Here is a 24,363-nt window from a genome sequence, read left to right as displayed (position 1 = left end):
TTTTTCCTCAGTCCAGACCTCTCCCTTGATTTCAACCACCAGGCCATTTTCCACTACGACATTCTCTTCCCTGCACCACTCGGCTGCAGCGGTAGGATCCATTTCTGCGTTGAGGGGGATTCTGTGGCTGAGAGAGTTGTGTTGCAGGACTGTAGATCATCCCGGACGAGCCCCCACGTGTAGCACCACCCCCGCAGGAGCTGCTGATTAGATTATTGGGTCTACGTCCTGCCTAACAACCCACAGAATTGGTTCGAACCCTCCCTAGGCACAACTGACCCAGAATAGGACTGGAATACCAAATGGCTACACAGATTGGAATATAACACTTCAATAAATAATAATGACCTGTTACCTCTCTCCAGCTGCAGTCCTTCTGGGTAATACAAGGTGACCACACACAAGCTTGCTTTTAAACAGGAAAGTTATTTACTGTGAATCAAATAAACAGTTTCGATACAGTAAAATATGACTTTGTAAAAGGATATACTAATTAATTAATCAAAGATAAGATAAATACTGTGATATCACTCCTCAAGGGCACATTAATTGTTTCAGGAAATGTCTCAGAGCCTATAGGACCGCCATCTTAATCACTATTATACTTTTGGAGATAAGGCTCAGCATTCAGTTAGACACAGTATCAGAATGTCAGACCTATCTGAGTCCGCTGTTTCTTCTCTATATCTTCGCTAGCAACGTTGGTGCACTCGCAATTTGTAATCCACATTGAGGATGGGTGATCAATAGAGAGAATGGCAGCAAACAGTTAGTAATCACCGCGGGGTGTCTGTGCAGGATTGCCGGTAAAACTTCTGTGAGAGATGTACTGGGCCACCTGGTATATTGCCTTCTACTACTCTAAGGCTAATCCTGACTAAAGTTACTTCTTTGATAGATAGAGTCAGTTTTTGGGCAGGTGCCCTCTCACCAACAGGACTGTCTCCCAGGAAGCCTCCGCTGCTGTCTCAGTCTCCGGCCTCTGTCACCAGCCGCGCTAGGTATTTGGGGTGGATGAGTCTGGTCTCTGTAGAACATCGATGGGACCTCCAGGAGGGATCCTCTACTGGAGATGAAACACTGCAACTTAGTCACTTAAGGCCCAGGAGTTTCGGCCTAGCATACAGCATCAGCCCACAGCACTGGCATCCTGCTTGTCTCACTGTGTCTTTCCCAAGAGAGTGAGCCTGGCTCCTCCCTTCCTTTATAAAGCTTCCCCCAGAAGGCTGTGCGGTGCAGCAGTGCACCCTGGTATTCTCAAAGCACTATGGGCGATGAAGACTGCTCAACTTCCTGAAAGGAAAATAACATCAAAAGACATTCCATAGCCGCTGCAATGTGTCCTTTTGGCCACTAGATGGAGCCGAGTTCCTCTCAAATGTCAAGCAGCAGTCTTTTAGAACTTGTATAATGGAAGACCCCGCTACAGGTGGTTATCTCCTGATGCTTCCAATTCCGCAGTGGTGACGGAGGCGGCGGTGTTGGGGTCCGTAGAGGCATTGTCACATCTGCTATTCAGGGGCCCTAAGGCTCCGTATGCCTTGACCTCTTCCATGCGGACGACGCTCAGGGCCTGGCGCCAGGGCCTGACGTTGGAGGCGTACCCGAGCACCGCGGTCTCCCCTCAAGCGCCTCTGTGGATTAATCCTACCCTACCCCATTTGTACTCTATCCCTGACCCAGCGGCCTGGACCAAATTTGGCATTAAGAAGATCTCGAATCTGTCCACGGACCTCTCCCTTCCTATGTTCCAACAACTCATGGATTCCCACGGGGTGCCCTCATCTTACTTATTCCGCTACCTGCAGTTGTCCCATGCCTTCAGGGCCCAGTTTCCACCTGGTGGGGTAGGGGCGGTGCAGTCGGACCTGGAGCGGGTCCTCCGTTTTGACTGCTCCGATCGTGCCGCCTCCATCCTGCATGCCCATCTCCTTCGGGTGTTCTCTCCGGAACTCACGGGTCTCTGGGACCGGTGGACTCGGGACGTCCCGGACATGGACGAGGAGGACTGGCGGCAGGTATGGGATTCCCCCTTTAAGATCCTGATCTCCATCAGAGATCACATGGTCCAATACAAAATTGCTCACCGAGCATACCTCACCCCTCATCGCCTACAGAAGATACATAATTCCCACTCCCCAGAGTGCTGGCGGTGCAACCGCACTCCCGGGGACTTTATTCACATCTTCTGGACCTGCCCGGATCTGGCAGACTATTGGTCACGAATATTTGCAGCCGCGAATGGCGTTCTGCAGGTTTCGCTTGACCCCTCCCCTAAAATAGCTCTATTGGACATCTTGGATGACCTGCTGCCTAGGGTGGCGGATCGCACCCTTATGGGTCTCCTATTTTTTTGGGTTGTGAAAAATATAGTGCTCCATTGGAGACAGCGGTCCCCCCCCCTCGCTGCAGCGGTGGAGGGCACTGGTGGACTCGGTGATACCGCTGTATAGAGACACATACTTCCATAGGAGATGCCCCAAGAAGCATAACAGAGTCTGGGCCAGATGGTTGGCAGACTCTTCCATCCCATTGCTTGCTGCCTGTCTGGGTGGGGGTGGCCCGGGGGTCCCTTAGCCGCCGACTTGGCGTTGGATGAGCTACCACTCCGGTTGCACTCTCTGACCTGTACCGTTTATTGATATGTTGTTATATTTTGATGCCAATGACATTTCGGCCCTGCGTGGGCACCTCGTGCTCTTGAATGCTCTCCCTGTTGATGTTCACCTGTAGTAGGGCTGTTGCTGAACCTTTTAGACCCATTGTTTGTATGTTGTTGTTTACGTTGAAACAATAAAAAAGATTTAAAAAAAAAGCAAAACGATTCAAAAAGTAAAAATAAAATTAAAGCACTCTTGTCCCCCCGTGTTCACGCGCAAAGGTGAATGCAAGCATCGGTATCGTTTCATATGTAAACAGCATTTGCACCATGCATGTGAGGTATCACTGCGAACGTCAGATCGCGGGCAGTAATTCTAGCAGTAGACCTCCTCTGTAAATCTAAAGTGGTAACCTGTAAAAGCTTTTAAATGCCTTTAAAAATGTAATTAGTTTGTTGCCGCTGCACGGGCATGCGCAATTTTAAAGCATGGCATGTTTGGTATTTATGTACTCGGCATAAGATCATCTTTGATGTGTTAGTAAACATTTGGGCAATATAATGTGTTTTTGTTCATTAGAATTCAAAAAAGTGTTTTTTTTCCCCAAAAAATTGCGTTTTATAAAATCACTGCGAAAATACTGTCTCTCAGCAAATTCCTTGGGGTGTCTACTTTCCAAAAAGGTTTGTACTGCCCTGCCATTTTAGCACCTCAAGAAATGCGATAGGCAGTCATAAACTAAAAGCTGCGTAAATGCAAGAAAATGTACCATAGATTGTAAACGCTATAACTAATATACGCTTTTTGAATTTTTTTTTACCCGAGACATGTGGCTGAATAAGTTTTGGCCTAAATGTTTGACAAAAATTGAATTTATTGGATTTTTTGTATAACAAAAAGTAGAAAAACTATTTGCGGTCTTTTTTCGTTTATATTGCAAAAAAATAAAAATCCCAGTGGTGATCAAATACCACCAAAAAAAAGCTTTATTTGTGGGAAAAAAGGATGCACATTTTGTTTGGTTATAGCGTTGCATGACTGCGCAATTACCAGTTAAAGCGGCGCAGTGCCAAATTGCGAAAAGTGCTCTGGTCATTAAGGGGGTAAAACCTTCCAGAGCTGAAGTGGTTAAAGCAAAGCCTTTAAAAAAAAAAGGGAATTGCAAGGCACCACTTATTCTGACAAGCAACTGTCTGCACAGTGCCTTTTATCTGTTATTAGGTGCACAAGGGCTAATAAAACTGAGGTTATTCGCTCTGATTTGGATGTGGAGTTGATGATATTTATTTAAAATGTAGGGCAAATACTTTTGAAGTGTGTTTCTTGCCAAAGTGTTATATCTGCTTTGTTTTTCTGTAGCTAGTGGAGAATTGTTGATGAGCTGTATTCAGGCCATTAACACAGAGGGAGCACTTTTTAAGAACATTCCTAGGTCTAGAATTTGGTGGTGGGAAGGGTGGGTATAAAAAGCTCAAAAAGGTTGGGAGTCGAGAAAGCTATTGCCTGGTATGGAAAGTGGGTAACGAAGTATAAGAATGTCTAGCCTTCAGGGTCCTCCTAAATTCTAGAACTCAGGAGGGGCTATTTGAGGTTTTAAAGCCCAGGTGCAGTAGTGCTCCTGCTTCCAACCCTAGGCAACCTGAATAGGCTGAAGTAATACAGGCTTATACCAAAAGAACATTGAGGGTACCACATGCTCCCCCTCTATCCAGGCATCATTGACTGTATGAGAGCCAGACATTAGGTAGTAGGGGGGGCAGAGTAGCTCACCCAATAAAACAGTAATGTGGCATTAAGGAGAATAGTGGAACAATACAACTGCATCTGGTAAGGAGTGTTACCCACGTGTGGAGACAAGATAATTTGAGAGTTAGACAAGTTCAAGGGAGGATGGTACAGAGACTGCAAGTTTGAAGATGTGTTTCCCTTGCCTGTCTGGCCAAGGGTAGAAGGCAAGTGAAAGAAGGGAGAGGTCCATGGCAGATGAAAGTGGGATAAAATATTTGGAGCTTATGGTCATAGTAAATACTTATTTTTTTCTATGATCATTGGTTCAATTTAGGGTAGTATTTTCCCCATTCCCTCATTCTGTATGAAGAATAATATTCAGCGTGGAAGAAAAATAGCTGAATAACAATCCCCTATTAGCACAGAACAATTGTACATGCAGTTTCATAGAACAAATCTGCATTTTTTTTAAAAAAAAAATAATAATAAATACACCTCTAGAGTTTTCCTCAGTATGCTCAGATGTAATAAAGTGCTTTCTATGATTCACCCATAAATTACAGGAAGCTATTTTATCTCTTTTGATTCACTAATGTGCTAGTGTAAGCTGCCAATTTAGATGCAGTTGATAGAAGCAGGAGCAGGTGGCAATATGTTGCTTAAATTGTATTACTGAATAAGCACGCTAAAAAAAAAAAAAAACACATTGTTAGCATGCAGCTTAGATTATATGTACGAATTTAAACAAAGGTACAGTTTTAGTCAGTTTCCACTTCAGATTTTAGGCTAGTCTTGGCAGTAATAGAGAACTGTTTTAACTGAATGGATTTGTCACAATACTGTCTTTAGTACACGGGGAATCTGTTCTTTTAAAAAATACTGTACCTACGCACATTATGGACAGTTTGCTGCCTTTGGCCGTTTTTGGTTGGATCAGGAACAGTTGCATGTTGTAGGCACATTCAGCACCTGGCTGATGCTCCATGGATGAGCTCGCTAAGATTACGTTTATCAGCTTTTCCTGTCCAGTCAACATTGTTTCTTTAGAGTCCGTTCCCACTGGGGCAACACGACTCCTTACTACTTCGGGAGCGACTTGTGCATTACCATGCACCACGACTTCGGAGCGACTTGCAGGGACTTCAAATAATGGAAGTCTATGCAAGTCGCTCCGAGGTCGCCCCGAAGTAGTACAGGACCCTTTTTCTAAGTCGGAGCGACTTGTGTCGCTCCTATTAGAACGGGTCCTGTAGCGGTCAATAGACCGCGAGGGAGCGCGACTTGTCAGGCTGACAAGTCGCCTGACAAGTCGCGCTAGTGTGGACCGGTTCTTAAAGCCTAAATCTATACATAGTCAGGTCCATAAATATTGGGACATCGACACAATTCTAATCTTTATGGCTCTATACACCATCACAATGGATTTTAAATGAAACAAACAAGATGTGCTTTATCTGCAGACTTTCAGCTTTAATTTGAGGGTATTTACATCCAAATCAGGTGAAAGGTGTAGGAATTACAACAGTTTGTATATGTGCCTCCCACTTTTTAAGGGACCAAAAGTAATGGGACAATTGGCTGCTTAGCTGTTCCATGGCCAGGTGTGTGTTATTCCCTCATTATCCCATTTACAAGGAGCAGATAAAAGGTCCAGAGTTCATTTCAAGTGTGCTATTTGCATTTGGAATCTGTTGCTGTCAACTCTCAATATGAAATCCAAAGAGCTGTCACTATCTGTGAAGCAAGCCATCATTAGGCTGAAAAAACAAAACAAACCCATCAGAAAGATAGCAAAAACATTAGGTGTGGCCAAATCAACTGTTTGGAACATCCTTAAAATGAAAGAATGCACCAGTGAGCTCAGCAACACCTGAAGACCACGGAAAACAACTGTGGTGGATGACCAAAGAATTATTTCCCTGGTGAAGAAAACACACTTCACAACAATTGGCCAGATCAAGAACACTCTCCAGGAGGTAGGTGTATGTGTGTCAAAGTCAACAATCAAGAGAAGACTTCACCAGAGTGAATACAGAGGGTTCACCAAAAGATGTAAACCATTGATGAGTCTCAAAAACAGGAAGGCCAGATTAGAGTTTGCCAAACAACATCTAAAAAAACCTTCACAGTTCTGGAACAACATCCTATGGACAGATGAGACCAAGATCAACTTGTACCAGAGTGATGGGAAGAGAAGAGTATGGATAAGGAAAGGAACTGCTCATGATCCGAAGCATACCGCCTCATCAGTGAAGCATGGTGGTGGTAGTGTCCATAGGCGTGCGCAGCCTATTGCATTAGGGTGTGCACCCCAAAGCTCAAACACACATGCGTGTGTATATATATATATATATATATATATATATATATATATACACACACATACACACACTATATATATATATATATATATATATATATATATATATACACACACACACATAAACACTTGTCAAAAGTATTGGGACACTAAAAGGTTTTTGCACTTAAGTTAAATTGTATGGCAAATATCTGTAGAGGGGTTCCACCATCACTGCTAAGTTTTGAAAAAGATGTATGCCTTATTTTCCTTTTGATGTGTATTACAGGTGAAATTACATGTGAGGCACTGATATGGACTGATAGGCAGCACTAATAGGCGCTTGTTCTCAGCACTGACTGGCACTGATGAGGCTGCACTGATGGGTACTGATAGGTGGCACTGATAGGCAGCACTTATTGGCAGCACTGATGGGCACTAATAGGCATCACTGATAGGCGGCATTGGTGGGCACTGATTGGTGGCACTGATAGGAAGCACTGATAGGCACTGTTTGATGTGTCTGATGGGCACTGATGAGGCGGCACTGGTGGGCACTGATAGGTGGCACTGATGAGGCGGCACTGCTGGGCACTGATAGGCACTATTAGGTGACACTGATGGGCACTGATGAAGTGGCACTGGTGGACACTGATAGGTGGCACTGGTGGGCACTGATAGGTGGCACTACTGGGCACTGATAGGTGGCACTACTGGGCACCACTTATGGACACTAACAGGGGAGAGGGGGAGTTTCACATTCAGCAGACAGTGAGACTTGCAAGAGCTGCTCAGTGTGTGTGCAGTGGCGTACCTAGAGAATTTGGCACCCGGGGCGGATCCTATATCTGGCACCCCCCCCCCCCCCCAACTTTAAAATGTAAGCACCCACAAAAATTTGTAATGTTTTCAGGAATATTTATTGCACAAAATTCACAGCCCCCCCCCCCCAATCACAGTGCCCCTTGCAGTCTGCCCCCTGTCTCTCTAATCACAGTTCCCCCTTTTGCACTCTCTGCCTCCCCTGCACAGTCCTACCTTCAGCATAAATAGATAGCTAATATTATTAGCAATGTGTTTACAGGAGATGGTCAGAGACTACAGACGTGATACAGGAGATGGTCAGAGACTGCAAACGTGATACAGGAGATGGTCAGAGACTACAGACATGATAAAGGAGATGGTCAGAGACTGCAGACAGGATACAGTAGATGGTCAGAGACTGCAGACATGATACAGGAGATGGTCAGAGACTACAGACATGATACATGAGATGGTCAGAGACTGTAGACATGGTACAGGAGATGGTCAGAGACTGCAGACGTGATACATGAGATGGTCAGAGACTGTAGACATGATACAGGAGATGGTCAGAGACTGCAGACATGATACAGGAGATGGTCAGAGACTGTAGACATGGTACAGGAGATGGTCAGAGACTGCAGATGTGATACAGGAGATGGTCAGAGACTGCAGACATGATACAGGAGATGGTCAGAGACTGTAGACATGGTACAGGAGATGGTCAGAGACTGCAGACATGATACAGGAGATGGTCAGAGACTGAGGACATGATACAGGAGATGCTCGGAGACTGAGGACATGATAGAAGATAGAAGAGCACTAGGGGGGCCGGAGAGCACAGGGCAAGCAGAGAGCACTGGAGGAGCTGAAGGGCACGGTGGGGGGGGGGGGGGCTGGAGAGAATAAAGAGGGGATTTGGAAAGCATTGTAGGGGGGTTGGAAGGCGCGGGGGGGGGGAGCACTGGGGGGGGGGGGCGAGCACGGAAAACCAGGAGGGTGGAGAGCACTGGGAGGGACAGCGAGCACTTGGGGGGCGGGCAGGGAAAACCAGGGGGGTGGAGAGCACTTGGGGGGCGGGCAGGGAAAACCAGGGGGGTGGAGAGCACTTGGGGGGCGGCAGGGAAAACCAGGGGGGTGGAGAGCACTGGGTGGGGGACAGGGAGCACTTAGGGGGCGGGCAAGGAAAACCAGGGGGTGGAGAGCACTGGGGGGGACAGGGAGCACTTGGGGGGAGGGAGATGAAAAGCACTGTGGGGGGCTGAAGAGCATGGGGGGTGCTAAAGAACAGGGGGGTCTAGTGCCTTTGGGGGGGCTAAGAGCAGAGGGGGGGATTACGAGCACCGGGGGGCTAGCAAAAGAAGTTGTATAGGAGGGGGATGGGGCAGCTGCATATAGATGAATTGATCTTTCCCTATTCTTCCTGCAGGAGGGAGAGGAGGAGAATCAGTTATTCAGCAGCTGCAGAAAGAATAGGGAAAGATGAATCCCTCTATATGCAGCTTCCCCACCCCCCTCCTATCCAGCACACACACTTGAGCAATGGGAACGCACTCACCTTCTTCCCGCCGAGGCTCCGCCCCCTTCTTCCCGCCGAGGCTCCGCCCCTCCCCGCGAGGCTCCGCCCCCTTCTTCCCATCCCGGCTCCGCCCCCCGCTAGCAGCACGGACTGAAGGAGCTGCCACTGCAGCTGCCTTCACCCTGCGATGTGGGATCTCAGAGAACGCCGGCTGACACCCCACATTGGTACCCCACTGTGTGTATGACACTGTCATGTAATGTAGCTGCTTTCAGGGAGAAAGCCCAGCTGTAAAAAAAAGCGGTGATGTCGGGGGTGGGCGGGATCAAGCAGCTGTCAAACACCAGCCAATGATTGGGCTGCTTAAGAAAGGGGCGGAGCCACATAAACGAAGCGGCCGCCCAGACCCCATCCTATTGGCTGGTGTTTGATAGCTGTTCGGTCCCGCCCACCCCCGACATCACCCCTGAGTTTTGACAGCTCGTCTTTCTCCCTGCAAGCATTAACATTACCTAACAGTGTCACACACACACTGAGCAGCTCTGACAAGCCTCACTATCTGCTGGAGCCAACAGCACAGCCGCCTCTCCACCAAGTATCTCACTACCCTCAGTGGCAGAGATGGAGAAGCCGACCCAACACTAACAGACACAGGGTGATTAGGGTGTGCCCAGGCACACCCGGCACACCCCGTGCGCACGCCTATGGTAGTGTCATGGCATGTATGGCTGCCAATGGAACTGGTTCTCCTGTATTTATTGATGTGACTGCTGACAAAAGCAGCAGGATGAATTCTGAAGTGTTTCGGGGCAATATTATCTTTTCATGTTCAGCCAAATGCTTCAGAACTCTTTGGACGGCGCTTCACAGTGCAGATGGACAATGACCAGAAGCATACTGAAAAAGCAAACAAAGAGTTTTTTAAGTGGAATGTTATGCACTGGCCAAGTCAATCACCTGACCTGAATCCGATTGAGCATGCATTTCACTTGCTAAAGACAAAACTAAAGGGAAAATGCCCCAAGAACAAGCAGGAACTGAAGACAGTTGCAGTAGAGGCCTGGCAGGGCATCACCAGGGATGAAACCCAACATCTGGTGATGTTCCAGACTTCAGGCTGTAATTGACTGCGAAAGGATTTGCAACCAAGTATTAAAAAAGTGAAAGTTTGATTTATGATTGTTAATCTGTCCCATTCTTTTTGGTCCCTTAAAAAGTGTGAGGTACATATACAAACTGTTGTAATTCCTACACCGTTCACCTGATTAGTAGGTGATTAGTAGATGTAAAAACCCTCAAATTAAAGCCAAAAATCTGCAGTTAAAGCACATCTTGTTTGTTTAATTTCAAATCTTTTGTGGTGATGTATACAGTGGGGATCGAAAGTTTGGGCACCCCAGGTAAAAATCTGTATTAATTTGCATTAAGAAGCCAAGGAAATCTCCAAAAGGCATCAAATTACAGATTAGACATTCTTATAATATGTCAACAAAAGTTAGATTTTATTTCCATCATTGACACTTTCAAAATTACAGAAAACAAAAAAATGGCGTCTGCAAAAGTTTGGGCACCCTGCAGAATTTATAGCACACACTGCCCCCTTGGCAAGGCTGAGACCTGCCAGTGTCATGGATTGTTCTCAATCATCGTCTGGGAAGACCAGGTGATGTCAATCTCAAAGGTTGTAAATGCCCAGACTCATCTGACCTTGCTCCAACAATCAGCACCATGGGATCTACTAAGCAGTTGTCTAGAAAACTGAAACTGAAAATAGTTGACGCTCACAAAGCTGGAAAAGACTATAAGAAGATAGCAAAGCGTTTTCAGATGTCAATATCCTCTGTTCGGAATGTAGAAATGGCAGTCATCAGGAACAGTGGAAGTTAAAGATCTGGAAGACAAAGAAAAATATCAGACTTGCAGGATTGTGAGAAAAACAATTCAAAACCCACGTTTGACTGCACGATCCCTCCAGAAAGATCTGGCAGACACTGGAGTTGTGGTACACTATTCCACTATAAAGAGATACTTGTACAAATACAAATATGGTCTTCATGGAAGAGTCATCAGAAGAAAACCTCTTCTATGTCCTCACCACAAAAATCAGCGTTTGAACTTTGCAAATGAACATATAGACAAGCCTGATGCATTTTGGAAACAAGTTCTGTGGACCGATGAGGTTAAAATTGAACTTTTTGGCCGGAGTGAGCAAAGGTACGTTTGGAGAAGAAGGGGCACAGGAATTAATGAAAAGAACCTCTGTCCAACTGTTAAGCATGGGGGTGGATCAATCATGCTTTGGGGTTGTATTGCAGTCAGTGACACAGGCAACATCTCACGAGTAGAAGGAAAAATGGATTCAATAAAATTGGATGGTAACTTGATGCCATCTGTGAAAAAGCTGAAGTTAAAGAGAGGATGGCTTCTACAAATGGATAATGATCCTAAACACACCTCAAAATCCATGGGGGATTACATCAAGAGGCGTAAACGGAAGGTTTTGCCATGGCCTTCACAATCTCCTGACCTCAACATAATTGAAAATCTATGGATAGACCTTAAAAGAGCAGTGCGTGACAGACAGCCCAGAAATCTCAAAGAACTGGAAGACTTTTGTAAGGAAGAATGGGCAAAGATACCTCAAACAAGAATTGAAAGACTCTTGGCTGGCTAAAAAAAAGCGTTTACAAGCTGTGATACTTGCCAAAGGGGGCAGTACAAGATATCAACTCTGCAGGGTGCCCAAACTTTTGCAGACGCCATTTTTTAGTTTTCTGTTATTTTGGAAGTGTAAATGATGGAAATGAAATCTAACTTTTGTTGACATATTATAAGAATATCTAATCTGTAATTGGATGCCTTTTGGAGATTTTTCCATTTTTCCTTGGCATCTTTTCACATGAATACAAATTTTTACCTGGGGTGCCCAAACTTTCGATCCCCACTGTAGAGCCAAAAAGATTAGAATTGTGTCGATGTCCCAATATTTATGGACCTGACTGTACATGGATTTAAATTTAGCCAGTTCGGCAGACCCAGAGGAATTTTGGTCCATGTGTGGCTGCTGTGGTTAACCACTTGCCGACTTCCGCAAGTACATATACTGCGGCGGTCAGCCCCGGCCAGGCAAAGTGACGTACCGGTACGTCACTAGCCTGTCACTGGCTTGTGAGCCAATAGCGGGCGAGCGCGCACCCGCTGAGGCGCGTGCCCGCCCCGGCTCGTTCCCTAACAAGTCAGTGCGTGTGACCGGCGGACCCGATGTCCGCCGGTCAATCGCGATCGTTCGCCGGGAAGGGAGAAAGGCAGGCGGCTAATGTAAACAAGCCGCCTGTCATTCTCCCCTGTGTAAAAATGGAGATCAGACGGTTCTACTATGTCTCCAATACGGTTAACCCCTTCCCTGCCAGTGCCATTTTTACAGTAACAGTGCATATGTATAGCACTGATTACTGCAGTAATGTCACTGGTAACCCCAAAAGTGTCAAAAATGTCAGTCAATGATCCGATCTGTCCACCGCAATGTCGCAGTCCCGCAAAAAAAAAAATCACAGATCGCCGCCATTGCTCGTTAAAAAAAAACACACCAAAAATGACAAAAATCTTTCCCTTTTGTTAGTAGATAACTTTTCCGCAAACCAATCAAAATACGCTTTTTGTGATTTTTTTTCTTACCAAACATATGTAGCATAAAACAAATTGGCCGAAAATGTTAAAAAATTTTGATTTTTAAATTTTTTTTGGGAATTTCATATAAAAAAATGTGAAAAATATTGTTATTTTTGCAAAATTGACGTTCTTTTTTTGTTTATAGCGCATGATCAAAAAATCGCACAGGTGATCAAATACCACCAAAAGAAAGCTCTGTTTGTGGGAAAAAAGGACGTCAAATTTGTTTAGGTACAGCGTCGCACGACCGCGCAATTGTCCGTTAAATTCACGCAGTAAAAAAAATCGCAAAAGAAAACCCTGGTCAGGAAGGAGGTAAAATCTTCAGGGGCTTAAGTGGTTAAACAGAAGTTGATCAATGGATCGACTTCTGTTTAGATGCCTTGTCAGTATATTTTAGCTTGATCAGTGCCACAGGCCATAGGTTACAGTGTTAATCTATGGGGGAGTCTCCCTGCAGTCAGAATAAACACAGCAGGGAGGATTACCCCATCCACCTTGAATGTGTGGAATTGGGTCAGTTTTTTGGTCAACCCACTGGTATGGCTATGTATGCCATATGTATGGCCAGCTTTAGTTCAGTAAAAAAAAAAATGATTAGCACAAGGGAAAGGGAAACTTTTTATCAATGGCATGTGTCCCTTGTGCTGCTGTCGTCCGGTAAAATATAAATCTTTCTCCTCTGACCACCCCTACCTCCTCCTCCTCCTCCATAATATTCTGATGAAACGGGGGTTAATAGAGCTGAGCAAGCTGTGACAATCGCTCATCAACAGTGCCGACTATTCCGATCCTTTCAGTCCAAATCCTGCATTCATAGATATTGTACTATAGCTTTTATGAATGAAACACAATCTATAAATAGAGAATATGTGAATGGCTGAAAGGTCCGCCTTCTCCATTCATAGATAGTTTTTCTTTCATATAAGCTATAGTACAGTTTGTATGAATGGATGAGATGCGTGGAAGGGCGAGCATAGTCGGGTACACTTGATGAGTGCCTATCACAGCTCCTTCAGCTCTCTTAACCTCCAACACCCCAGAAGATTATGGTAGTAGTGGTAAAAGGAGGAACATTTCAACTAAAGCAGGAGCCAGCAACACAAGAGAAGACGGGATTGATTTACCAACACTGGAGAGTGCACAATTTGGCTACTTTGCACAGGTTTGTATCAGTGGCGGCCGGTATACTGATGGCGCAGGGGCGCCGCCCCCCCATCCATGCGTCTGGCCCCCTAATCTGCATGCAGGGGCGCTGGACGCATGGAGTTCAATGGGGATTTTTTTTTTTTTTTTTGCATCACCTGATTAGAGCCAGAGGCTCTAATAGGGCGATGCAAAGGGTGGACCCGGGGCGCAGAGCAGTGCGTCCCGAGCCCACCCATTGTGTGACAATAGTGAATGAAAATTTGCTATTGTTACACCGATCCTCCTCCTGGCCAATCAGGAAGCACGTCCGATACGCGCTTCCTGATTGGCTGCAAGGCAAACTCCATGCCATTGGCCGAGGAGGAGGAGAAGGCGGGAGCGGAAGGACTGGACTTCTGGTTCCTGCGCCGCATGAGGGGCTAGCTCGGCACCTTAGCTCCCGTATCGTGACCCAAAAAGCCGCTCCGTCCTTTCATCAGGGACCCGCACACATAGTGGACCCCCTCCTCCTGGCATGGAGCATTTTCTGGAGAAAATCAGCACGCAACCGCTCCCAGCTTTTTAGCAAATTGAGCCCGGGAATGCGGCCTTGTCATCAGCAGCGGCGGACCGGCCCGCCATGGAAGTGAACAGCAACTCCTCCCCCACCTCTTCCCAGCAGGGGGACTACAATACCCAGCTTCTGCTCCAGCTAAGTAAGGGGGTACGCACGCTGATCTCTGCATTGGGGGCATGTATGCTGGTCACTGCATTGGGGCATGTATGCTGATTTCTGCATTGGGGGAATGGTATGCTGGTCACTGCATTGAAGGGGGCATGTATGCTGGTCTCTGCATTGGGGGCATGTATGCTGATCTCTGCATTGAAGGGGGCATATACGCTGGTCACTGCATTGAAGGGGGCATGTACACAGGTCACTGCATTGAAAGGGGGCACGCTGGTCACTGTGCATTGAAAGGGGGCACGCTGGTCACTGTGCATTGAAAGGGGGCACGCTGTTCACTGTGCATTGAAAGGGGGCACGCTGGTCACTGTGCATTGAAATGGGGCACGCTGGTCTCTCTGCATTGAAAGGGGGCACACTATACCTTAATTACTGAAGGCCCCTTTCACACTTTTGTGACCTCAAAGTCACGCAATTTTTAACAGCGTTTTTTGCCGCAAAGCAATGCCTATTACATTTTTCTGTTTGCGCCCCCCCCCCCCCCCCCCAAAAAGAAAATTTGGAGCACCAGCCGCCACTGGTTTCTATGCACAGCTGTACCAGATTTTGCACGCTCCCATTTAAATCAACATTATCATGTCCCTCTAGTAAACATATACTTTAAAACAGGCCTGCATCCCCCTATCCCTCATAGGAACACAAATGCAAGTTTTCCCAATGCTTGCATATTTTTTTAAAGATTTTTTGTTAAAAAGATTGTTTAGTGGTCAGTCATCCATGTATTGCTAGCCACCATCTAATTATTTCAGGCAGCATAATCCCTGAGTTCCCTAAAAAAGTAGGGTTCTCAAGCCTCCTAAACATTTGCAGCCATTGTACAAATCTGCTTAAAGTAATATGGTATGTTCAAAAGATGAGATATAGCATTTGCTGGGATCCATAGTACTGTTTTATCCTAAAAATGAATTCTGATTCAGAGTTTGATAATCCCATTGTTTTTGTTAAAACAAATCCTTTGATAAATAAAATGCTTTTTCTAGACAAGTAAGATCACTAATTAAAAAAAAAAACAGCAGTTTTACAATCGTAATGTTTAATCATGTATAAAACAAACATAAATACATAATGCTATTTTCTTATCCATATTAGGATTCCAGATGAGCAGTTTGAAGATCACAGCGCCCCTCCATCTCCAGAAGAAAGAGACACTGGATTCTTCATGCTGAAGAAAGATAGTGAAAGAAGAGCCACTTTGCATCGCATCCTCACTGAGGACCAAGACACCGTAGTTAGAAACCTGTTGGAAGCTTTAGGTCAGGTAAGAAAAGGCTGAATAGACAGTAAATTGAAAGCTTGCCAAATTTGACCACCTTAATGGATTAATGGATTGTTGGAATTCAGGTTTTGGTGCATTTTTGTAAGGGAGGGTTATCTTTGGTGGCATGTTTTGTTGTGGCTTTTTTTAGAATTTAGTTTGAGTATAGATAAGTTCTATCTTGTGTATAACAGAGGTGCAAATAATTTCTTCAGTCTACTACTGGTTGCAAAACCAGGAACCCCCCCCCATACAAAACACACATTACTGCGTCACTCCTAATTTAATTTAGTAGGATAGTGTTATAACTCAATCACAGTACAAAGAGGTTGGCAGAAGATTTTCTCTTTGGTGAGAACATTGATGTTATAACACTACTCTTTATAGGCTGGGTGAGTAGATTACTGAAGATCAAGAGCGGACCTTGTATAGAAGATTCTCACAAAAAAAAAAAAAAAAAAAATACAGTTGTAATTATTGTGTTTACATTTGCCTAATTTCAAGTACCTCTGTCCAAAAGGTGGAATTCCTTAAACGTGCTCCACCTGGGGTACTTTAATAGCTTCTGGTAGCATTGGTTTATCTGTCACAAAACAATCCCACATTAGAAAGTATGGAGGGGGGGGGGGGGTGTATGATGTTACATACTGCACAGCATACAGCAGGGAGCTGAGCGCAATCTGAGACCTGAGTAAAGGGAAATGACACACCATCCTCTACACAAGCTCATACAGAAACTTGCACAGCTAAGGTAGTCAATCACCTTTGGTGTTCTGGAGGGTGGTGGGGTTGTCTCAGAGATTCTGTGGTATCAGCATGACGTGGGAGCCAATGAGGAGGAAGAGACATTGGAGAGCAATCATGCACATTGCTGGATCAAGATGGGGCTCAGGTAAGTATTGGGGGGGGGGGTGCTGCACAGGGCAGCCATCAGGGGGGGACAGCCCATACACATGTAGGGGGCCCGAGTGTTCCGAGGGGCCCAGCCACCCAGGCTCCAACCAAGGAGACCGAGTTGTTGCTGCTGTAGTAGCTAGCAATTTCTAAAGCAGGGCAGCTGCGTAGTTAGCCGATGCAGCTGAAGGGATGTCTCTTTGCTGGATTGCGTTGTCTATTTGCTGAAAATATGAGGCCGTCTCTTTGCGGAATATATGAGACCGTCTCTTTACTGGATTGGGATGTTTTTTGCTGAAAATATGAGGCTGTCTCTTTACTGGATTGGGATGTTTTTTGCTGAAAATATGAGGCTGTCTCTTTACTGGATTGGGATGTTTTTTGCTGAAAATATGAGGCTGTCTCTTTACTGGATTGGGATGATTTTGCTGAAAATATGAGGCTGTCTCTTTACTGGATTGAGATGTCTCTTTGCTGAATATATGAGGCTGTCTCTTTGCTGAATATATGGGGATTTCTCTTTGCTGGATTCGATTCATTTTTATGTATTAATGGGTTGGCCAGTGGATGGATTGGGTGGAACGGCCAGAGGGCGGGTCCTGCGGAACGTTGGTGGTCAGGCCCGAAGGGGCCCAGGCTTAAAGCTGTGTAAGGGGCCCCAAAATTTCTGATGGCTGCCCTGGTGCTGCACACAGAAGGTTTTTTACCTTCATGCATAGAATGCATGAAGGTAAAAAACCTTGAGTCTTTACAACCACTTAAGCTTTCTTATTACTAATAGATTCACCAGTCAATAGACTGTTCTCCTGATTCAGATCAACTGATCAGAGAGCTACTTAAAAGTCTTCCTGATTATCAGAAATATTTTAAAGCCTTGATAAAGAAGGAGTTTTTTTGCCCCTCTGTAGTGCTTTGGCCGCCTGTTCTGTTTTTGCTGTCATCTAAAGCACCTTTATTCTTGGTGCTTTCTTTATGTTGAAATGTGTATTGTCTTCTTGTTTTGGGCCCACTTTGTAATGTGTGTATATATGGATTTCATGGCTTGTGAAATGCTGCTGAATACCAACCATCTGGTGACTTTAAAGCCTTTCACTGTCCCTAATCATGTTCTAGCACCCAGCCCTCTTTTTACTTTCCCCCAAAGGATTAAAAACCTGACAGTGGTTCTAACTCCTGGCCACTCTGTCCATAGTTTAAAAAATAAAAGTTTTGCCTTATACTTGCTTGCTTGGCACTGATAGATAAGTACTACCTCCCATAAAAAACCACTGCAGTTTCCATGCTGGCAGCTTTCTAGAACTAGCCAAGCACACTCATAGGCAATGGCATACACTACATGCTGGTTTAATAGTGCTTCAATAGACACAGACATGCTGTGCCTATCACTTCACTTGAATTTATATTAGGAGGATAATATATATGTGTATTCCTTTTTCACAAAACAAGAAAGAATACAAACAATAACCATAAAGAGACAATCCATGTTAGATGAGTAGCACAAATGTCTATGTCTATACAATCATGTCAAATAAACAGCACCCTAATAAGGAAAGGTAGGACAGCACAAAACCAGAAAAAGGTACATAGACATACGTTATAAAGGATAGATATGATGTTGCATAGACAACCAGATGGTAAGGTACGACAAGTGACTTTAAAAGTATGTATGATTGCTTCAATGGTTAAGAAAAAAAACTGAAAATAACCAGTATAAGAATGTGTGCAGACCAAAAGGAGCCAAAAACTTGTAACGTTAAAAAAATAAAGGGATACGAGACTAGGAGAGAGGAAAGAAGTAGAGTAAAGGGGAAAAAAAGAAAGGGGAGTGGAGGGGAGAGGGAAAGACCGAGGATACCAACCCGAGACCTGGGTAATCCATGTGGACAGTGTATAAAAATAATTCAAAGGAAGGTAAAAAAAAAAAAAAGTGAGCACACTTAAGGCCCCTTTCACACTTATGTGACCTAAAAGTCGTGCGGATTTGCTGTGATTTTGACTGGACTTGAAGCAATGCCTATGTCTATGGACCTCAAAACGCATTAAAATCGGCCCAAAGTAGTGCAGGAACTGGTCGCACAGATATGAACAGTACTTATTAGAAATCATGGAGTACGACTTGTCATGCGACTTTGCAGTCCCAAGTCGCAGGACAAGTCGCACAAGTGTGAAAGGGGGTCTAAATCAACCAGGGAAACCATACAAATGGTCACCGTGTAACTGCAGGGATCATTCTTATGGAGGAGAGAAATGGGATGCAGAATTGGAAACCATAGATTTCAGATCATCCAAAGAGGAAAAATGTATCCAGATATACCATAATGTAGTACATTTGTCATAACAATAAGATTCCTCGACCAACAGCTCTTGACTGTATATTTAAGGCTCCTTTCACACATGGAGTCCGTCAGGCGGACTCCGTTTTTCTCAGCGGGGGATCCATCCACCGATCCCCCGCTGAGCAGGCGGATGGCAGCTGTGTCTCCGTGCTGTGTGCGGAGACACACCTGTCAGGTCCTGCTGTTCTCTATGGGGGAATCGGACCGTCTGTCCGTTCTCACCCGATCCGATCCGCTAGACGAATAGAAAATAGGGTTTCCATCCTTCAAGAATTTGACGGATCGGATGTCAGCGGACATGTCTCTGCTGACATCCAATGCCCCATAGAGATGCATGGGGCATCCGTTCAGATCCGCCTGAAAAACGGACAGGAAGATCTGAATGGTCCGCCTGTGTGAAAGGGGCCTAAAGGAGAAGTATGGGGTTAACAAAAACAAATACACATACTCACCTCTCTGCTGCAGCTGGCTCCAGGTTTTAGCTGCATGCTGAGAGGCAGAGCCAGCTGTCAATCAGGCAGCTGGGTGGATTCCAATAATAATGTTGAGCAGCTTTGCCATGTCAGCTGATAACAGTCAATAGCCCACTATCAGTTGAGTCTAGGTCACAGGAGAGCAAACTACATGCAATTCCTGTGACCCAAGGAAAAGTATGGCCAAGAAAGCCTTGGCTGTAGTTCTTTTAAATACTGCTCAGGGCGCTTTGACACTAAAAAAAGGCCCTAGTGCCCAACCTGAGGCCCAGGGGCCTCATGCAGCCCTTCTGCACTTTTTGTTTGGCCCTCAAAGCCCCTGCAGACACCAGTTTGCCCCCCCGCCCCAAAGCACCCACCCCCCCATGTAGAGGGCACGTGGCCTGGTTTGGTTCAGGAGGGGGGGGAGGGTGTATGGTCACCCCCCCCCCCCTCTTTCCTGGCCTGCCAAGCTGTATGCTCGGATAAGGGTCTGGTATGGATTTTAGGGAGGACCCCACGCCGGTCTCTTTCAAAATGTTGGCAAAATTAAGACCGTGTACACCTACTTATTCACATGGGGTGGCAGGAATCTGGGGGCCCCCTTGTTAAAGGGGGCTTCCAGATTCCGATAAGCCCCTCGCATGTAGACCCCCACTACCACAGCCCGGAGTTTTTTACATTTTGGCGTGGGGTTTCCCTTGAAATTCATACAAGACCCGAAGGGCCTGGTAAGGATTGGGGGGAACCCCACATCGTTTTTTTAACATTTTTGTATTGCCGGCATTGTTTTAGTTATCAGTGGGGAAGTCCGCTGATGAGTCATTGGTTGTTAAGGATGCGGCAGCTATTCTTCACACAGAATTCAAATCAGTTGATCGTTTTTCGACCAATCCAATTCTAATCGTTCTGAAAATTTGGAATTCATTAGAAAAGGAATTAAAAAAAAACGAATTTTAACAGGTTTCAACTAAATTTGTTACTATTTTATTTGGAGATTCGGATACATCTGAATCTCCGAATAACCAACAATGTGTCCAAATTTGTATTTGGACCAAAACAAATTGCACAGGTCTAATCTTCTGTTACATGTCTGCAGTTTCTGATCATCTCTTGTAATATATTCACAGTCTCTGACTATCTCCTGTCACATGCTATTAGTCTTTGAGTATATTCTGTTGTCTACTGTCTCTGACACTGTATAGTCTTTGAATTTTGTGTGGCCCTTTAGTGACGTCGAGGGCCCCACTTGAGGCCTTCCATATTAAGAAAGTTGACCACCACTGGCCTAAACCGAAGGGTCTCTTTGGGCTAACACTTAGCTTACCCAGCATTATCTGGTTTTGTATCCTGTTTTATTACTTTGATCATGACTTCAGGCAGTTCTGTCAGTCAGGCTTGACCTATCCCTTTTTATAGATTATGCGCCTGGTACTTCACTTCAATTTCCTGTCAGTTCTTCAGCTGCCACCATTAAGGGAAATTTTGAAAAACTAGACAAAGTCACATACACTTTTACGAGTCCTGACAAAGATAGTCCACTCCTTTTAGGATCCATTCCTAGAGGAATACATGCTTAACACAAGGGACAAGGATTACATACTATCCATTACAATTTTATTATGGAAAATTCAGTAGGCGATATCATAATGAAGTTTGACTCCAGGTCATTATTTGACTTAGTATGTTACCCATATAGGAAAGTTTTTTTAATAAGTTAATATATGTTTAGAGTGTACCCTTTATAAAGTATTGCAAATCATTACCAACCTGGTCACCCAAATTTGTCTGTGAAGTAAAGATAATTTGCAATTGTTCAACATTTGATCGTTTAATCAATTTTGATATATACTGTATATATTTAATTTTATCAGAATATATTACTGAGAAATGTGCAGGTATGTTGTGTTCGTATTTACCATTTGCATTTGTAAGGAACATTTGTTAGTAATTCATGGTAATGAAATATGATATGGTTTTAATAGGGTACAGATGCAACCAAATTAAAATGGGACCATATAACAACTCTGGTGATCAGTCTGCGAGAGTTCATAAGATCAACTGACCGTAAAATCATAGTTTCAACCCTGTCAAAACTGAAACTTGAGCTGGACTTTGACAGTCATGCTATCAGCCAGATCCAAGTGGCTTTGTTTGGCTTTCAAGATGCGGTAAGTAAAAGAAAATTTATTGGAAAGAATGAACTTCATTTTTAAAAATTGTAAACAGCTGTTTTTTGGCTTTTAAAAGACAAGAATGAGATTTGCATTACTTTTTTGTTTTCTTTGCCCCGATAAGGCATATAATCATGCCATTCATGCAGCATGGCACATAATAGGGACATTTTTGTTGATAACACTAAAGGAGATTGTTTTAAAGCGAGAAACTTTTGTTCAAAAACCTAAGTAGAAGCTTCAATTCCTTGACTCCCATGCTGCCTATTAGCTTTTTGGGGGCTTAAAATTCTCCACCAAACCCTACTAGACCCAGTCTCACACCACTGGAACCTAATATAATGGAAAGTGGATAAGGTTTCCCATAAATGTTTTATCGGACCTTAACTTTCATGTTATCACAGCTGCGACATTTAACGTGTCAATGAATTCTTTATGTTCAGTTATTTAAAGAAATTTAGTACACGTGGATACATTTATGGGTACTGATGCAAAACAGAGATACAGATATACCTAAATCAAGCAGTCATTTTTCTAAATTACACATTAGGAATTGTCATCCTTTTGTTTGTTCAAATATTCATAATTGCTCACAATTTTGAAAAAGATCAATATCAGGTGTACTTTGGTTACAAGAGACTAATCTTCACTTTTGCACTCTAGAACAATTGCCGCTCAAATATTTGCAATTCTGCATGAATGTGAAGCATTAACTTAGTGATTGTTTTCTGTTTAACCAGGTGAATACGGTACTCCGAAATCACAATATTAAGCCCCACTGGATGTTTGCTCTAGACAGCATAATTCGTAAGGCTGTGCAAACAGCCATTACCACATTAGTTCCAGGTAAGTCAAACAATTGTCTGTTGACTCTATAATCCCATATATGATTAGAGTTCATTGCTATAGTAAATTGGACAGTACTTTTTTCATTCACCTTTCTTAAGTACTGTTTAATTCCATCTATGTAACTCCATCTATATATTCTCTAGTATAAACTCAAAAGGCAGGCTAGCAACTTGCTTTATAGCATATCCCTTACTTCATCCTGGTATTTTTTAATAGTACTCTGTATTACGGCTGGGTTCACACTCTCAATAGAGCCAGTTCACACATCTCTGTGGCTGCTGCCGAGCGGTTTGCAGAAGGGTCCTCTGTGTCCTTGGCTCCGTTTCAGGTCTGAATTCAGGCAAAAATTCGGGCCTGATTCATCCCTGAAATGGAGAATAGGGACGCATCGGACCCCTGCTGTGAGCCGCGTCTGCACTAAGTGTGAATCCAGCCTAAAGCAGATCTCCAAATTTCCTACACTTTAAATAGTTTGTTTGGACCAAGCTGGTGTAAACAAACTATTTCCTTCACTAAGTGCTGTAGGGTCTCTAACCACTCTTTTTGCTGCATGTAGCTTCAGCTACATACAGTACACAGTGCTGGGTTCTGGCTTTGCGACAGACTTCCGGTCTTACACCCGGCATCAATGCCGAGTCCGTCTGAGCGGCAGTCAGCCATTCATAGGCAGCTTTGTATTCTGTGAACAAATACAAAGCTTTCTCTGATTGACTGAGGTGGAGGGGCGGGCTGCACTTTAATGTCTGCTCTAAATATTTAGATTATACATACTTGGAAATCTCATACATTAATATTTGCAGGATGAGACAAACTTAGCACTCATTTGCATTCTACTTCTAGCTTTTAATCCCCTATTCTATTTAGAGCTGATACAGCTTTTCAGCTTTAACTATTTAATTACAAGGCACTTTCACCCCCTTCCTGCCCAGACCATTTTTCATCTTTCAGCACTTTGAATGACAATTGCATGGTCATGCAACACTGTACCCACATGAAATGTTTTATTTTTTTTTTTTTCACACATATATAGCTTTCTTTTAGTGATATTTAATCACCACTGGGGTTTTTATTTTTTGCTAAATAAAAGAAAAAAAAGTTTAAAAATGTTTTGGGGAAAAAAATGTGTTTTTCTTTCTTTGTGTTTTTACAAATAATCTTTCTTTATATATTTAGGTTAAACTGTATTCTGCTACATTTCTTTGGTGAAAATAATGCAAATCAGTGTTTATTTTTTAGTATTTTGGAAAGTTATAGAGTCAAAAAAATATTGTATGTATACAGTGGGTACGGAAAGTATTCAGACCCCCTTAAATGTTTCACTCTTTGTTATATTGCAGCCATTTGCTAAAATCATTTAAGTTCATTCTTCTTCCTCATGAATGTACACATAGCACCCCATACTGACAGAAAAACACAGAATTGTTGACATTGTTGCAGATTTATTAAAAAAGAAAAACTGAAATATCACATGGTCCTAAGTATTCAGACCCTTTGCTGTGACACTCATATATTTAACTCAGGTGCTTTCCATTTCTTCTGATCATCCTTGAGATGGTTCTACACCTTCATTTGAGTCCAGCTGTGTTTGATTATACTGATTGGACTTGATTAGGAAAGCCACACACCTGTCTATATAAGACCTTCCAGATCACAATGCATGTCAGAGCAAATGAGAATCATGAGGTCAAAGGAACTGCCTGAGGAGCTCAGAGACAGAATTGTGGCAAGGCACAGATCTGGCCAAGGTTACAAAAAGATTTCTGCTGCACTTAAGGTTCCTAAGAGCACAGTGGCCTCCATAATCCTCAAATGGAAGACGTTTGGGACGACCAGAACCCTTCCTAGAGCTGGCCGTCCGGCCAAACTGAGCTATCGGGGGAGAAGAGCCTTGGTGAGAGAGGTAAAGAAGAACCC

At 44.1% G+C, this 24,363-nt stretch overlaps 1 protein-coding gene across 2 annotated transcripts in view; it reads left to right on the top strand.

Annotated features, from left to right (window-relative positions):
• MAP3K5 (mitogen-activated protein kinase kinase kinase 5) overlaps nt 1-24,363 on the top strand; it is a 286,689-nt gene that overhangs the window by 250,472 nt on the left and 11,854 nt on the right. For both annotated transcript variants that reach the window (XM_082249712.1, XM_082249711.1), the window contains 3 exons: nt 15,579-15,747; nt 21,412-21,597; nt 22,341-22,446. In XM_082249712.1, the coding sequence (XP_082105838.1) occupies nt 15,579-15,747; nt 21,412-21,597; nt 22,341-22,446 (461 nt within the window). The remainder of the gene's footprint in view (nt 1-15,578; nt 15,748-21,411; nt 21,598-22,340; nt 22,447-24,363) is intronic.

The sequence above is a fragment of the Pelophylax lessonae genome (genome assembly GCF_965119305.1).
Source record: "Pelophylax lessonae genome assembly, chromosome: 3".
Taxonomy (NCBI): Eukaryota; Metazoa; Chordata; class Amphibia; order Anura; family Ranidae; genus Pelophylax; species Pelophylax lessonae.
The sequence above is the reverse complement of the archived record's forward strand: the minus strand, read 5'-3'. Positions and strand labels throughout refer to the sequence as shown.